This window comes from Rhopilema esculentum, chromosome 12 (genome assembly GCF_057945365.1).
Source record: "Rhopilema esculentum isolate cy_ngs chromosome 12, ASM5794536v1, whole genome shotgun sequence".
In the NCBI taxonomy this organism is placed as follows: domain Eukaryota; kingdom Metazoa; phylum Cnidaria; class Scyphozoa; order Rhizostomeae; family Rhizostomatidae; genus Rhopilema; species Rhopilema esculentum.
Window position 1 is genome coordinate 4,632,607 of NC_142826.1, and position 17,485 is coordinate 4,650,091.

At 35.3% G+C, this 17,485-nt stretch overlaps 1 protein-coding gene across 2 annotated transcripts; it reads left to right on the forward strand.

The window, feature by feature from the left end:
* The first annotated feature begins 115 nt into the window (after positions 1 to 115).
* LOC135681507 (uncharacterized) lies at positions 116 to 14,398 on the forward strand. 2 transcript variants are annotated; one of them, XM_089111816.1, is made up of 7 exons: positions 116 to 2,862; positions 3,558 to 3,660; positions 8,506 to 8,570; positions 9,128 to 9,270; positions 11,023 to 11,216; positions 12,645 to 12,804; positions 13,925 to 14,398. In XM_089111816.1, coding segments are annotated over exons 4-7 (432 nt in total). In that variant the 5' UTR covers positions 116 to 2,862; positions 3,558 to 3,660; positions 8,506 to 8,570; positions 9,128 to 9,194; the 3' UTR covers positions 13,927 to 14,398. The 2 variants fall into 2 exon arrangements, with proteins under 2 accessions (XP_088967942.1, XP_088967943.1); XM_089111817.1 differs by having other exon boundaries at positions 8,509 to 8,570.
* Positions 14,399 to 17,485: the final 3,087 nt, after the last annotated feature.

A 17,485-nucleotide genomic window follows, 5' to 3' on the forward strand; every position in this document is an offset into this window, starting at 1 on the left:
TCTGTAGATTCATGAAATTTTCTCAGATTAATCAGAAATCTTATTTGCTGCTAAGATCGTTTGTAGATTGATCAAATATGTGTGGTTGAATTTTGAGTAACTGGAGTTGCTCAAAATGTTTCACCAGATTTGCACTTAAGGACCTTTTTAGTTTGTTCTTATGATTTTAATTGTTAATTGTAAAGTTAATTGTCTCATCGAAGCTCCCCAAATCACACTCTAGCTTCAATATTTGATTTGAGTTCAATAACATATTTTATTATGTATTGTTCCTTCAATGTGTCTTGTGTTAAAATGCACTGATTGTAATTTCAAGACTTCTGATTTTCAAATTTAAATTGTTTTATTTTATTTGGCAAGTTAGGAAACAGAAGTTTTTGTTTTAGTTTTAGTTTTTGTTTGTTTGTTTGTTTGTTTGTTTGTCTGTTTTTTATTTGTTTGTTTGTCTGTTTTTTATTTGTTTTCGTCTGTTTTTGTTTGTTTGTTTCTTTGTTTTTTGGTTTTTATTCCATGTAAATATATGACTCAGTATGTTTTACATGTGTTTATTAATTACTTCATGCCATTGTTTATAGGGAAATAGATTTATCTTTGTTTATTTGTTAGTGGTTGCATTTTAGATCAAGAAGATTCTTTTTTCTGAAACACTGTATTGATTTATGGGGTTTTAAAATGTTTTATGCCTTTTTAAAGCATATTGTTTAATCTCAATCTTAGAACATATTTTTCTTTCTTTGTGAACTAATAAATGAGCATAAACAAGTAGAATGGGTTGACTTGATTCTAATTTGTGGCAATCTCACATAAAATGTGAATTCAAGATTGTTCAGCATCTTGTATATAATTTTTAACCGGTTTTTTAACAAAAAGAAAGGTTATATCAATTTTATTCTCTATTTTTCCCATTTCTTGGGATTTTACACTTTATATAAAGTAAAGGAAACAAAAACTCAAACATGTTAGATGTTTTGCATCTGGTCGGAAATAAGAATTTCGTTACTTGTTTATCACCACACACGGAAAAAAATTCGCTTGAGCCGAAAAGGCACGAGTGCCACTGTGCTTGAGAAAAATTCTTTCGTGTGTGTCTCGCAATAAAACCATTGAAAACATCAAAGTTTGCTAAAATACATCTGCAAAAATGGAAGGCTGCATCAAACATCTCTCAGCGCACATAGTAACTGTTTCAGTGAAAATGATATTTAGCAGATGTGACACGCAGCTAGTGGACCAGAGGGTCTAAAACTATAACAGTTTAAGCTTATATTTTATATTCTGACGCCGGTGGTCCTTGAAAGGAACAAACAAGAAGATCCCCTCAAATTCTTGAGTTGTCTTGCAAATGAGTCTTTTACGTAATCTCTGTCCGTTATTAGAGCGCATGCACGAAACTTGTAGCCTGCCATGTAGGCGTTGACAGACGTCGCCATTCGGATAGAAGAAATATTTAGAATTCTTGAATATTCATCTTAACCAATATCTGAGAAGTGTACTACATAAAGATTAATGAAAAGGGAAATCTCTCTTTTGCTTGAAAGCGTCGGGACATCAGTTGAATTTAATCTGTAGGAAGTGAAGTTATTCGTTTTCGCTGCCATTTCCTAAAAGAAGCCGAGGTCCGGATAATCTCTGTTTGATCTCTCTAATGATCTAAAGATAAAAAAAATTTTCAAAAACTTTCACTCCTGCAACCTTTTTCAGTTTTGCTCCTCGTTTTTATGAACAACTCTGCAAATCATTTGATAATGAGCAAAAGTAGCAATTCGATTAACTATTAAAGGAAAACTTCACGTCATATTTTTATGTAATTACGCCAGTTCTTGGATAGGCGCAAATTTTGAAAGAAAGAAGGCAATAGAAATGCAGAAAAGCAACACGTTGATTATGCGAAACTTAAGATAATCTTCATTTTGCAGTAAAACAGATAATTCTGACTATTTGAATTGGCCATCTGCAAAATCCTTAAGTTTATCAATTAAGAGTGACTAAATTGAATAACCAAATTTATAAATCTCGATAAAATTGTTGGTACTACTAAAAAGTTCGAATAGCTTTATCAATTTTTTTTGGACGGCATTTTTCAGGCCAAGGCGTACTTGTATAGGAAGCTGTTTTTTAACTTATGAATCAGAAGATATCTTGCTTAAACTTTTAAAGGTTTTAAAGCTTAAAATAAGTTAGACAATAGTTTTGAATTTTGTTCAAGAAACAAGATACGGGTAAAACTTCCGAAACAGACTTTTAGAAACCAGGCTATTTGTATCCGAATTTGACGGTATAAAGTTTATGATTTTGTAAAATTATAAAAAAGGTTTGAAAATGTTTACCTTCTGTCAGATTTTGACCTGACTTGAGATTCATATCCTAAAAAATATTAAAGTTGTGACTTCCCAAAATGTTTTTTACGAAACTCGAAACTCTGCGTTCAGTTATCAAGAAAACAAATGCTAGCTGAACCAAGTTGGCAAATAAGACACAAGTTAATCATTGTCTTTAACAGTTATTATGCTTGAGAATGTGTAACATCAATTTGACCTGCTTAGATTCGTAAATTAAAGCTGTTTCAACTCCTATTCTTCTGCTGAATCACTAATGCTGATACAACATTTTGTTAAGCCAAATTGCCACCCCATCTCCAAAACTGACTTCCTCACTGTGGTTTCTCAATCATTTTATTTATGTTTGGATTTCATGATACTTTCAAGCGGAAAAGGATACTCTTCATATTTACAAATGGTCCAGACAAAGTAACTATCATCTCAAATAAGGATTTAACCGCGGCATTCGTTCAGTCCTCGTGCCAGGGCAGATGATTTCGCGTTTCCATGCCAAGGCAGATGACGAGAAACAGTTTCTTTAAAGGTAAGTGGCTTGATCTTTCCATACTTATTAAGTAGATCATGTGTCTGGTACTTAATCGTCAAATTGAAATGCTATTACTACTAGAGGTAACTTTCGAATATTGTTTTGAACAGATGGGTGTGGCGTTTTCTTCTTCTATTGATACCTGCCTATCTTGTAAATGTAGCTTTAGTTATAAGGCCTTTTAAAGACCCTTTAAGAGATCATAGCAAATTCCAGATCACCATTGTTGTATAGATAGTACTTTTTCATGTATAGATTCTTTATCTGGTATTTGACTTTCCCTTCTTCACTTCCCCCCTCTCCTTTTCGAAAAGTTATGAAACTACACAGTTATTTGATAGATCTTGCCTATGCAAGTGATTCTGCAGCAGATGATCATCATTGTTATGATACCATACTAAAGTCCTGTCCTTGCCGATTTACAGAGCAGAATAAGAAGATTGGTGGTTTAAACCTCATGTCATATTACTTGTTATCCTTCATGTCGCCTTCACAGTTACACAAGGATGAGCCAACCAGCAGATACCGAAATACAGCGAAATCTCTAGTGAGATTAAAACGAAGGGATCAGACATTCGCACAGTTAATACGTCATTTTGTTCTGCTTTATAAGTTCCTAGGTCACTAAATCCTCATCGGTTCCATTCATGCATCTTTTAAAGTGTCGGCATTATCTACGTCTTTCTCTTTAGTTTGATGCTACAAGACTGCCGTAAGGTTAAGACTGTCGTTGGCAAAGAACCATTGGCAAGAGGACTTGTGAAGGGTAGATATTAAGAAGTCTACTAGGGGCTGGTAAGAAGCAAATGTTTTTTAATTAGCTTAATGTTAATTAGCAATTTTCTTATCTGGACCTAACAGCAATCAAGTTTAAAGTCTTGTTTAGACACAGAGCTGATTAGAGTCTTTGTATCTCAAGAGTTCTAGCTCAAAAGCACTCAAACCTCTCATGTATTTTGTGTCACCCTTTAACGCTATAGTTCAAAGTTAGACATTTTTAAATAGAAGACCCCAATATTTTACCATATTAAACGCTTTAGTCTTGTGTTTTATTTATTTAGGCTATAGTCTATTGTAGGTAGTTGCTGAGAATCTAAAAATGAACTTACCGTAAAAGCTCTATTAAGCCCCCTCTCTCTATAAGCCCCCTCTCTCTATTAAGCCCCCTCTCTATTAATCCCCTCCTTATCAAATAAGAACTTAAAATAAGCCCCCACTCTCTATTAACCCCCCCTCCCCCTCTCTAGTTTTTGCTGTCAAACAAGAAAAATGTGCGCATTGAGTGGGTCGCTTGACGGGTGTGATGATAAAAAGATCATGTGCATTTAATACGGCCCATGTAAAGGCTTACTTGTGCGACTAAGAAGTCAGTCAAAATTTACATAGTAGATGAACCAGGGTTATCAATTGATTCTGGAGATTCTGATGAAGATTAGGACCTTAGACTTTGAAGCTGCTAGCGAAGTTTTCTGAAAACATCTGTGTGACATTTTTATAACAAAAAATAGAAGGGCATTTTTAAAACGATTTTACATCAAATTTTTAATAAGCCCACTCTCTCTAATAAGCTCCCCTCTCCTTTAAGTCCCCCCTCTAGGACTGAAAAAAATAAGCCCCGCGGGGGCTTAATAGAGCTTTTACGGTATATCGCATACATTAACAGAAAATCTGCACCTGGACTTGAATGTGCCGCTTGATACTTACGCAAAGAGAGTGAAGTGATTCGTTACGAAACTTTGCTGTAAAGCATGCAATGGTTTTAGTAGGTTTAGACACAAATACGAATACTTTTTTGTAAGAAACAAAGGTCGCGATTGTAAAGTTAACTTTCTCAGCGCTGCATCAATTTCTCGTTGCTTCTTTTGAGTATCTTAATTTTAATGCCATTTCTACCTTCAACTTGTGGGATCCTATGTAACTTTTCATGCTGGGAAAAGGTTCTATCTCATATTTTAGCATTTTATTTGACTACGGAAAATAAGAATCTTGTTAGCTGTGAAGAATTTTGTTGGTAGAGTCTAAAGTTTTATGCCAACCAGTAAATTCATATTGACTGAAAAAAACGAACTCTGTAGTGCCGTTTTTTGCAAAATAAAATTTTTCTAAATTTTTTGCTACGAGTACTGAAATTTTCTTAATTATAACATAATGCTCAGTACTCGTTTTTATAGCAAATATATGGAAACATAAGCTTTTGTATTAAAAACTTAAGGGAGGTTTTTGGACCCAACTACCAGTGAAATTGGACCTAGACAAGGATGCGTCCTGAGCCCTTTGCTCTTCAACATCTATATTGACGCCATAAAAAGTATATTTACGGGTGATTGTGATCCAACTGACCTTGATTGAACTTTTGTCAATCACCTTTTTCACGCCGATGACCTAGCCATGATGTGAAGTACGTCAGAAGGCTTAAAAAGTTCTCTCAGTAAAATTGAAGAATTCTTTTCAAAATGGAAACTTGCAATAAACATTGATAAAAACAAATGCATGATATTTAATACTCAAGGAAATTTTATAACAAATGAAATATTGAAGATTGCAGATCAAGACCTTGAACCTAGATTCTTGTCTAGATCAGCATTATTCGTTGACATTACTAGTCACTCGAACAAGCTGAACAAGAAGCTTCAAGGACATGGTCAATTTGTGAATGTCATGTACGACCAAGTTGTCACGTTCCCGCTTATGCTACCTCTTTGGAAAACTCAGTTGATTCAAGAGAATTTGGTTCACTTTCCATCTTCAAATGGAGTTGATCGAGCTGTAGGGTACCAGTGAATTGAAACAGAAATACAAGGAGACTCATATCATCCAGTTTTATATGGAGTATCTCCATAGTGGATAACGGTTCATATCCAGGTCTGGTGCAGCATGCCAAGAAGATGTGTTGCATGTTTGGAAGTACTTCTCACCTTTGCGAAAGTCTCTTCTCAGACCCCGTTTACACTAGAGTGTTTTATCCGGATAAATTTTCATCCGGATAAAAATTTATGCGGATAGGCTCTCCGTCCACACGAGCGAATTTTATCAGTGTAGATATTTATCCGCTTTGGCGTACAAATATTTATCCTGCTACGAAAGCAAATAAATTTTTGTCCGGATAGAAAATTATCCGGCAAAGGGGAGTGTAAACAGTTTTATCCGGATAAATTTTTATAAGCATACACAGTGAGGCTGTTCTATTTCATATTGAGGCCATTTAAATATGATAACGAAACGGCGAAAGAGAAAAATTGGCGCGCTTTTGTTAATATTTCATGTCATTTTTCCTGTTTCCTGAACTATCATGGATGAAAGTCTTCAAAACATCATACTATCTCTGTTTGCATTTTTAAGCTCAGTAGCTGCTGCAGCAAGGCTAAACGCTCTGCTAGCTGCTCTATCTGAGAGATCCTATAGAGTTAGCCAACGCAACTTGGAATCAATAGTTGACGATTGCAATTCACGACTACAAAGAATAAGTCGTATTCTGAAAGCTTCAAGAAAAAATCGACGACCACGCCGATTCTGGGAAAGACCTTGGAGCAGCAAAGCAGTTTCCTCATCTGTCCATGTGAAGTTTTTATCAGCCTTCTTGCTACTACCCGTCGATATATTCTCCGATTTCTTTGGCATTGTCGACTTTAAGACAGAAATATGAACGTGTTCACTCTGACATCAATGAAAAATATTTTCGCGCGTTCTTAAATCAAAGGTTGTGCGCATGCCCAATTAAAAACTCACCATTTAGTTTCACCGTGTAAACGGAGGGGCTAAATGGATAACATTTTATCCGGTACAACGTAAGTGGATAAAAATTTACCCGGATAAAAATTCATCCGGATAAAACACTCTAGTGTAAACGGGGTCTCAAAGATGAAGTATGCGAAGAGTTGACTGCGATCTTGAATGACTGATCAGCACCTTGAAGGCAACTTGCTCAGTACTTGGGATTAAAACGTACCTGTCCAACACTAGCAGTGCTTGGGGAATTAGGCGAGTTCCCTGTAACAATCTACATATTAGCCACAATGATGAAATCTGGCACAGAATCGCCACCCTAAGTAATAACTCACTGATTCACCTGGCGTACAACGATGTCAAAATGCTCCCAGGAGATAAAAATGACTGGTTAAACTCTGTTAAGTATATCCTGAAACTTCCAAATATGGAACATATCTACACTAATGCAAATCAAATTTCTAGTAATGTATTATTCAAGAAAACTCTTAAAAAACTTAACGAAATCTTCAAGAATCAATGGTATAAAAAAATAAATCAATCGTCAGTTAATAGCAAAAATAACTCTAAGCTACGAACGTATAAACTTTTCAAGAAGGATTTTAGAGCAGAGATTTATCTAAACCTCCCTAATTTCAAATACAGGAAGCTTATTGCTAAGTTTAGATCACCAACTTCGAATTGAAACTGGCAGACACCAGAAACTAGAAGTATCAAAGCGAACTTGTGACACATGTAGTTCAGGCAACGTGGAAAACGAAATCCATTTTCTTATCGAATGTGAGGCATGTCGGGACCTAAGACAGACTTTTCAGACCTTACTTCAATAGTGTACTAACACCGAAACTTATTAAATACACATTTATCGACATATTGCCCTGCCAAGACATTAGCAAGCAGAAAAAATTCGCGAAATTCTTGCAACAAGCAGCAGAACTCAGAATAAAAACCCTGAGTATGATACCCAAAACGTCTGCCCGTGAAAACACGTCAAGACCGAGTAAGTTGCCACAACCTACAATAATAGTCTTGAAATCATTTCATTGTATTTTTATTCATACATTATTGCTGTTTTGTTTTGCTTGAGCCGTATACAATGTAACTTTGTATTGTACCAAATATATATCAAATATAACAAGTTTCTTATATAAAAAATGAGTGTATTGTAGTCTAATATTTTTAAGAGATATCTGCGAATATTTCTTTTGATTGTCTCTTAACGTGTTTGGGATATTTTTATGAATGTTCAAAGGGCATAAAAATGTAGCGTTGAAATAAAAAAATGGAACCAGTTAACAATTTGACCTCCCATCTCTTCTAGCTGTGTTTCCTTATTGCTGACAGTGGCGGATTTAAGGGGGGGCAACTAGGGGCAGTTACCCCTTCCTCAACGAGTTGAAGCATGTCTGACGCCCCTTTTTGGAAATTTTGCGCCCCTTTTGAAGAATGAGAATCAGATGAAAAAGTTTCTGAGACCGATAGGTTAATTTGCTTCAAGGATTGCCTCAAAGTTATGTTGTTTATTCTAAAAAGGTATCTGAAATTGTCGTATACAGCGTACTCTCGTAACCAGTTTTTTTTCAGTGCCCCCACTACCAACTGCCCCTCCTTCAAATTTGCTCTGGATCCGCCCCTGATTGCGGAGAGGCTACCTAAGGTTTTCGCTAGTGTTTTTTATGTTGAAGGAAGCTGGCTTTTTGACAACGCCTTTTTCGAAAAAAATAACCTTAGTCTGGGTGTCTGCAATACCCAAAGCACTTAAACAATCAGAGCATTAAAGAATGAATACTGGACTGAAGAGTTATAACAGTTTTCATGCTAGGATATTATTTGTTGCAAATTAGCGTAGTTGGATTCAACTGAGAGTATTTACGTTGAAACTGTCAAACTGTTTTGATTTAAAGGTTTTCGTTTCAGCAGAGGCGCTGCAAAAACCAGCCAACGTTGAGAAGAACGGTTTAAAAGGCGTGGCTCAAAATTTGGTAAGGAGAAAATTATATTGTGTTTTCTTTAATCTATTTTGTTCAGGCATTGAGGCTCTGCTTGTGTTTGTTAAATTGCAGCTTACTCCTAGAATTTGGTGAAAAACATTTTAATTTTTTTTAAATTTCAGTTTTTTGATTAAACAAGTTTCTATGTTTCTAATGAATCAGTCGGTTTTATTAACCATCTTTTAATACTTGGCAGTTAGATATATATTAAACGTAAAAATATTTTGTATTATTAAGTCTTCTTAGGCAGTATTGAAGTTAGTATTTATTTATTTATTGTGCAAATTTTGGGAAGGTTTGGAATTGATAATATTCTAAACTGCCTAAGAAGTTATCGAAATGTCATCTTTGCAATCTGAGTAGAAGATAAGAAGGACAACAAAATGATGGAGAACTAATTATGCATGAAAAAAACTTTTAATTACTAATCGCAAACAGATTTCCAAAGTATAGCGTATGCACAAAGTCCTTTCATTTATAATAAAACTGCCAACCTTTTGAACTAAATATTTTATCAATTACGATGTTTGTTCTATTTCTTCCTCAAGCTCACCAATTCGTTACTTTAACACGAGTAACCACGGACTTGACGTATTCAACTACTTCAATTTTAAAATGGAACCTTGGAGTAGACATGAATTAAGCTGGCTTTACTGCATATCATTATTTATATTGATTCCAACAATTGCAGGTATAATTTTTTTTAATTTATTCTTGATAATTTTTCGCTTTGTAATACGTTTGTGTAAATTTCAGCATTTTGAGCAGAAAAGTTATAAAATATTTCTACAGTTTAATAATCGTTATGTTAGACACCATCCATGAAAAATATCATTATGTTGGCTTGTAATTAGGCAAAAGCAACAATAGATTTATGACTTCAAACCCTTTTCTGGATAAGAGCAGCTTTTTGAATCCTGGCTACTAAGGTGGATGGGAGAGGGGCATAACAGGGGTATGAATTTTTCCCGTTTTCGATAAGGGTATGAAATTATCAAAGAGACTATAATTGGATGACAAACTATTTTCATAAAAAAGAGTTCATGCATAAGTATCAATAAACGCTAAGAATATGGAAGATATTGTGATTATTTCTAATAGCATAGTATTTCATAATTTTTCGCTTTAATTAAGCTTTATCACTTATTTCTTTCTTCAGCTTGCTTTACTTTTTTTTTCCTTTTATGTCACTTGACTTCAAATAAGGCTCTTCCATTCTTTGGACTGCTTTCTCCGCTTTTAAAAAAATTTCCAATGCACAAGAACAAAATGTATAGTCGAGGCCCCTCTCGCAATTTCAAGGAAAAAGAAACGGATTTTTTGAAAATAATTGGCCTTGTATACTTCTGCCGTGCTCTGGCTAATGGGTGAAGTGATACGCAATTCATTCTCGCCTGTTTACATCTATACTGCTTGTCTGTTTGGTACTGTTGTTTTTTATTTACAAAAGCAACCATCGTCTGGAAACCGTATAAATTGCGTAAGAGAATGTTGCTTTCTTCCACTCTGCTGTTTTTGCCTCTTGGTTGTGTTTTGTTTTTCAGCAATTTTTCCGTGAATAGCCATCTTAGGTAAATAAACATCCCATAACGTTATTGGTTTTGTAAGAACATTCTTACGTAAGCGACTATTGTGCTTGAAGGATAAACATTACGTCTGAGATTTCGGTAGCTATCTTTATGGGACTGATTTTCCTGACACGATTTGTTTTTTCTACTTAACGTCATTCCAGAACGCAGAGCCCAGTAAGCACGGTTGTCACACGATCAATGACCGTGAAAGAGGCCAACGTAAACAAAACAAAAAAGATTGCCACACCCAATGCCCACCCTCTTTCTAATTTATCTGCAAGGAAGGTCTTTGGAGCTTAAAGGTTTTGTCCGAATGAGGGAAAAGCATTTTCTGGACACTGTTTAGCAGTTTACCTCAGAACGTTCAGTTTTGAAATTGCCTGATGAAATTTCCTTTCAGTCCATCTGTATTGCGCAGTTGAGCATGAATTCTTCTTGAGGAGAAGGAGCATCGAGAACGGGTACTACCAGCATGGAGCAAAATTTGTATTCAGTATCTATATCAAGTTTCACTCCTAGGCCTGGGTTTGCTCTCAACGACTCTCTTGTCTGTCAAAAGGGATTTATTGGCCATCTAAATGGAAATTTTCTGGGGGGCAAGCCTTTGTTTATGTAAAGGAAAGAAATATTGCCTATTGTTTGAAACAATGGAAACTCAATGGGGCTGGAGGAGCAATTGCCCCCCCCCCCTAATCAGTATGCTAAATATGCCCTGGAGGGACTGGGAAATTCTTCGTTTCTTCTCTGTGTTATAAGCTTGATGAGATTATCAAAATAAATTGTAATCAGTAACGAGCATTTTGCAACAGATTGGTTTAACAGCATCAAATATAATATTCTAGTTGCTCGCATTTTTACTCTTTTTTATCCAGGAAAGGCGTTTACTCGCAGCATCAGAGAAGATAATACATTGGACTCCAATCGTTTAGTGCTATGCAAAAAAGCACACAACGATGGACCTATATCTACTTGTTGGTCAAATCATGGCTGCTTCGTGAGACAAATATATGAACAAGGTTCAAAGAAATCAAAATTTATAACGTATGATTGCATCCAAAATATTGAGGTTAGCGTTTTAAATTTTCGCTTGACACTGCCCTAGTGCGACGAGTGCTAAATTATTGTGACAAAAGAAAATTATTGACAATGGTTTAAAATGTTTGACAAGCCAAAATCGTTATTGACGGCTATAGCCATCCACCCCAAATATCGCCTACTTCTATACACCCTTTTGAAATGCAGAAATACTTTAACGTCAGAGTTCTGTGTGTTTCTAAATGACTATTTAAAAGGTGACCTGACCTTGTAAAAGTTGACGGTGGCTAGGATGAAATCACGTTTGAAACACCTATTTAAATTTGGCAGCTCTTTCTAACCTAACGATGTTTTGTTTATGTATCATATGTCAATATTATAGCACATTATTAGTTCCTGAATATGAAAATATGTGACAAAGAAGGGCTTTTGCCGCAAAGAATTTTTAAAATGTTAATTAGTAATGCATAGAACAAAACACGGTAAATATTACTTAAACGTTTTAAAATGTTGTGCTAAAGTCGTCTATTTTAAGGCCTACGGATTACAACCTCTTTTGAAAAACATTTATGCTAAAAATAAAATTCGTAACAATTTTGTCGTCACTTTCTAATCTGAGAAGGCCCTTTAGAGTATGTGTTGAAAAACCGTATGAGCTAAGCAGTGACAGTTTTGTGGGGGGTCCAGGGGGCCATGGCCCCAGGCCCCGCGTTTACGGTAGCCAAGAGGGGCCCCATAACCAAATAAAATGATAGAAATTGTAATGAAAAAGGGCCCCGCCAATGTTTTTGGCCCTTGGCCGGGTCCCGCAGTCCCTAAAAACGCTCCTGCAGCTAAGGGTTCATGGGGTGAGGGTAATGTGATCATGCAATCAATTATTTTGGATACCGAATGGTAATCGGCCGCGCTATGATTTGAACTAATTTCTAAAAGTGTGAATATTTTCAAAATTAGGCTACATCATTATAAGACTATTTTTCGTCGTTTTTCAAGTATAACAGGTCAAGCCAGGTGATGCAGCGTGCAGTTATATATTGTTGTATCTTTGATAGATTGTCAATTACCCTTGGTGTCAGAGCCTTCGATGAAAGAGTGAGTCAGTAAAAGCGTGGGTAGTAAGCACTGATTAGTGGTAGTAAGACAAACCCTCCCAAGGTTATTGTCAATTAGCTTAGTTCTCTTCCCTTTAATCAATTTGACCAGGCTATAAAAGGTTACAATAGTAATTTGACAAAGGCCCTTTCTTTGGTGAACTTTTTCGCCAATGCATTCATAAATTTTTTCGAATGCAATGTTTTCGAATAGTAATTCAGTTGTCACATCCTTAACTTTTCTACATAAAATTGATGGTTCCCTCTTTACATCTGATGACTTCTCAACCACCTGTACTTTTTTCGATATAAATTGATAGACCTTGTTATCAATTGAAAGATTTCTCTAGTGCCTTTTTCTTTTTCAGTTGTTTCAACATTTTATTACCTGTGGACTGAACTACAAGCCAGGTGGAAGTACGACATTTCATTATGGAATGGGGAAAGTCCGGGTCTTGTCTCTATGTTGTGGGAAGACATTTTGTAACAAGGCAATACCAACAGTACCTGGCGAGAATTGGATCAATTGTAAGTGAACGGTTTGCTGCTTATAAATGTTGCAGTTTTGTAGAAAGATTCTTTGAGTTAGACAAATAAACTATATTTGCACTGATGAAGCCCCGTATGCCGGGGCGAAATATTAGCCTTCACTGATTTACGTGTATTTATTGTTGTTTATTCTCGGCGTATTGCGGTGTTTCTTAATTGCAACAAATAAACTATAGTTGGGCTTTTATGCAATGTAAGGGGAACCAGGTCAGTGTTGCCTGGCAATAGTGGTATCTATACATTAAGGTTTTTATTTAAAAGATGTATAGGACGATGAACCTGGTCAGTGTTGCCTGACAATCTTGGTATTTTATTGTTAAACCAGGATCTTTGAAATAAAAGCCTTAGAAGCTTTTAAAGATGGTTGAAAAAGGCTTTTAAATACAAGGTGTTTAACCGAAAATAAGTCATTTTGTAGGTGTCAAACTCTTAGGTTTTTTCGCGGGGATATTCTGTAACTGTGCCAAAACAAACCAGTCAATTTTTTTTCCAAATCCGCCGATGCATTCAATATTTTAAAAATTGTATACATTTTTAAGAATCGTTGTCATGTTTTATCATAAAATTGCTATAAAGTAGAATTTAAATTTTAAAAGCAGGGTTGGACAAGATGCTTTAAAGTTGTCGATAATATTGAAAACTGAAAAAATACTGCTGCTGGTTTGATGAGATCACATCGATTATAAAAAGAGAAGGAATTGTTGAAGAAACACAATTAGTTTATAAAATATATATAAATCGTTTTACCACAAGTTATGTTATTGTTACTAGCACGAAATGTCGGTTTTTATCATGAAATACAGTTTCGTTTGGACAAGAAATTTTTATTCTAACAAACTGTGATTTTGTCCGTATCCTGAATCTTAAAGAGAATTTTGTCTAAATAATACCCCTCCCTGGATACAAGCATAGTTATTACATGTTTAATTTGTTCATGCGTTGAGCATGCGTTGATCATGCGTTGATACAACAGAGGAAATATCTAGATTATACGTATATAGAAATATTATTCTTGATATATTTCTAGCTTAACCAGAAATTTCTTTCATCAAAAATCAAATCATAAAATATTAATTTGTTTGTCTTCTCTCTTCCGCAGAACTGTTTGGATTTGCCATATTGCCCTGTACCAACTTTATAAAAACCTGATGAACTGGTAGCAAGAATCGATTTCCCAAGCTCAAAACAGGGAATAAACGTCTCTAACGAAGATAGTTGCTGTAAGTATTCTTTGAGATAAACAGAGGCAACTTGTGTATATTTAGATACAGTGAAAGAACAGAACAAACAGGGGACACTTTCCAGCACACGAACAGATACCCTTTTACAAACGACATTTTATATGAAAATGCGAAGATATTATATTATGTGAAGTATTTTATAACCATTTTTGAAAAACCATCAGTATTTATTCATTTTATATAACCAAGTTGAAAATGTTTCTGATATTAAAGATCCTAACTTTTTTCTATTTATATCACTTTTTAGATTGAGACTTCAATTTCTTTAAACGATATCTATGTCTGATAAATTTCTTCACTTATCAAAGTAATGCCGCGTAACATTAAAATTCTGTTTTCATTGCAATACAGAGTCGACTGCTCTCCGCAAGATACATTTAAGAATTTTGCGGTTCGAATGATAAGATAAACTTTTAGAAACATTTGTTTATGAACTTTCTTTACAAGTGAAACTTTTTACCGCCGGTTTTCCAGCCTCTTGGCTAAACTTTACCGGGTATAATTACCCCTGCTTTCCCTGCTGCCCCCATTGTCCCCAATGCTCCCACTGCTCCCATTGCCCCCTCTGTTTTTACTCTGTTCGTTGCTCCCACTGCTCCATATTCAAGCTATCTTCAGGCCTAGAAGCCTTTGTAAGAAACCAAGGTGAAATGATGATGAAATGATGATGAAATTCAGCTCTCCTCTCAAGCCATTTTCAAAAAATTGTCATTTCATTAGATTCAATGAACGTGCTTTATTTTTGCGGGGGGGGGGGGGGTGTGGCTGTAAAACTGGATGAAAACGGGCTTGACTAGTGGTAAATTTCTTAATTTTTTACGCTTTTGGCAAAAAAGAGTGGGGCTATAGCCCCCAGCTTTTCTTGCTCCGTGGTGTATGTTTTGTTGCTCGCTTCTATTTTATGCCAGTATGCCCTGGTACTTTCCCAGTCTGATTATCCTCTACTCTATACTTATTCGGGAATTTGTCGTTGATAGATTATAAGAAACGAAACAGTATCTAGGAGGGCCCTTTTATCAAACTATACGTTTAAAAGGTGATCGATCTTTGCTGTTATCTTATTTCTGTGCATAGATGCAGATATACTTTCAATTTTTATATTTAGCAGTCACCGTTTGAAAGACTTAAAATGGCTGACGATCATGACAAAAGTCCTGTCGTCAGGGAAAAGAAGGGCTTTGGATCCGCCATTTGAAATAGCTTTTACACCCATGCGGAAACGGACTTGCATTTAGTAGGAATTATCACAAAGAAAGAATCTACAATCCAATTTGAGGCGAAATTTAGAATATAATTGAAGATATATCTCTCTACAGCTTGATTAAATGTATCAAACCTGATTAGATTAGGGAAACACATGGTCATATATGCATACTGCCGGCTAGTCTAATGACAAATGTTATTGTATGAGTGTTCAGTTTGCCACTCTGATCCTTGCATTATCCACGATATAAGGTAATTAAATTGCAGATGACCTAGCTAGGTAGAAGAACACAAACCCTGGTGAGCAGGTCATTGGATTCGTAGACACAACTTATATTTTGGATTTGTTATCATTTAATTATACAGTGCTTATCCCCACTTACGGCTGACCCTTTTTCTTGGAGAGATTAATTAAGAAGGTGAACAGCGGCCAGTGCAGAAGATTCCAGGAATTCTTTGACTGCCATACGTAAACACAAAATATAGGCCGTTAACTGGAATTTTCGAAGTCCACGTGGCTCTGAGTAGATGGACGCTAATTTAGACATTTTCGAAACCACGCCCATTGCGCACTGGAAACACCCGATTTGAACACGATAACGTCCCTCTCTATATCATATTCACTTTTCAAAACGATTCGTTTTATAACTATAGGTGCAAAACAAGAATTTTTTTATCTGAATATTGTCTAATTAAAGTATTGTCTAATTTTGCAAATATTTAGATGACAATAGATATGATTTTGATTATCGAGAAAAGGTTGTAATTGAAGCAGATTCCTTGAAGGAACAGGGAATATTTTTCTAGAATTTAAAAAAAACACCATTTTGCAAAACATGTTTTCTTGAGTTATTAGAAAACTATTGTTTAAAACCTACTTTCTATTATATTGCTGTATAGTTTGAGAAAAAAACGAGAAAAACACATTCACCTAAACGTACACAAGATATTTTTTGTTTGTATTTCGCAGCAAGACACCAAATAATGATTCCACGCAAATTGAGAATAAAGCAAATATAAAGTTGTACAACTAACAAAAAACATTGCTAAGCATATGTCATAATTTATAGAATTGCCTAGGGTTCTTACCAGTTGTTGAAGAGTTCACGTATGTGATCATCCAAATGCTAACCTTAAAATCGCATTCATGAAAATGGCTGCTAATTTCTCTTTATTGGGGAAAAGATGGGAGTGGTTTGACCTGGATCAAAATAAAGAGAATATTAGGGAGATATTAGGCTGAAAAGACCCTGTTTCAGATACCTCTTTTATTGTTCTAGATTTCAATAAAAAATAAAAAGGAGTTTTCATATGAACTTAGTAGCTAGAATATATTGTACATAGTTTCTTTTATTTACATGAACGTTTATAATTTGGTTAAGACTATCAAATCTTAAAAGGGAGTCTTGCTAGAAAGACCAAACATTGCTACAGATCTTGAGATTTAATTGATTTAGTGTTTAGTGTTGTGTGGCCATTTTCGTGGATTGTGACATCCTCTACCTTCCCTCTTTTCTAGGAAAAGAAATGAATTTGAATTCTTGGATCAAATAAAACAGCTTGAAAAAAACCTGCAAAAACTCTTGTTACCTCAAGTTTTTTTTTCACAAGCTAACGTTTGTTCCTTTAGTTTAGGCAAAATTCAATTTATTAGCTTATATAAATAAACGTTTGGCGGATTTAAGCAACAATGATTTTGGTGCCACACCCTCCAGGTCACTGTTAAATGATAGAAACGCATTTCAGAATCCAGTTTTTTAAGGATTGGACTGCTTTAGTTTTTTAGTTTCTATTTTATCAGGAATGTCTCAAGAACGTGAAAGACTTTTCTATATAAAACCCAATACGATAAGAAACTACTGAATATTGAGGCTCTCCTGCGAGCGAAGCGAGCGGAAAATGTTTGCGACGATGCCCTTGAGATTAGCTTCTCCCACCCCCTCCTACGCTACTGACGATAAATAGATGAATACTGATGAAAGATAAATAAAGTAAAATCTCGGCGTTACTTTGTTACTACTGACTACCAACAAATGATTTTTACCAAATGAAACAAACACAGAGCTATTCCTCCCCCACTTAATCTGCCCCTGAAGCTTGGTGGCCATTGTACATTGCTATTTTGTTTCAACAATCTTCCAATTTAGAGAAATGGTTGATAGAAAAATCTAAAGTGATTCGTCTATCTATTAGTCTATTTGTAGACAAGTTACAAA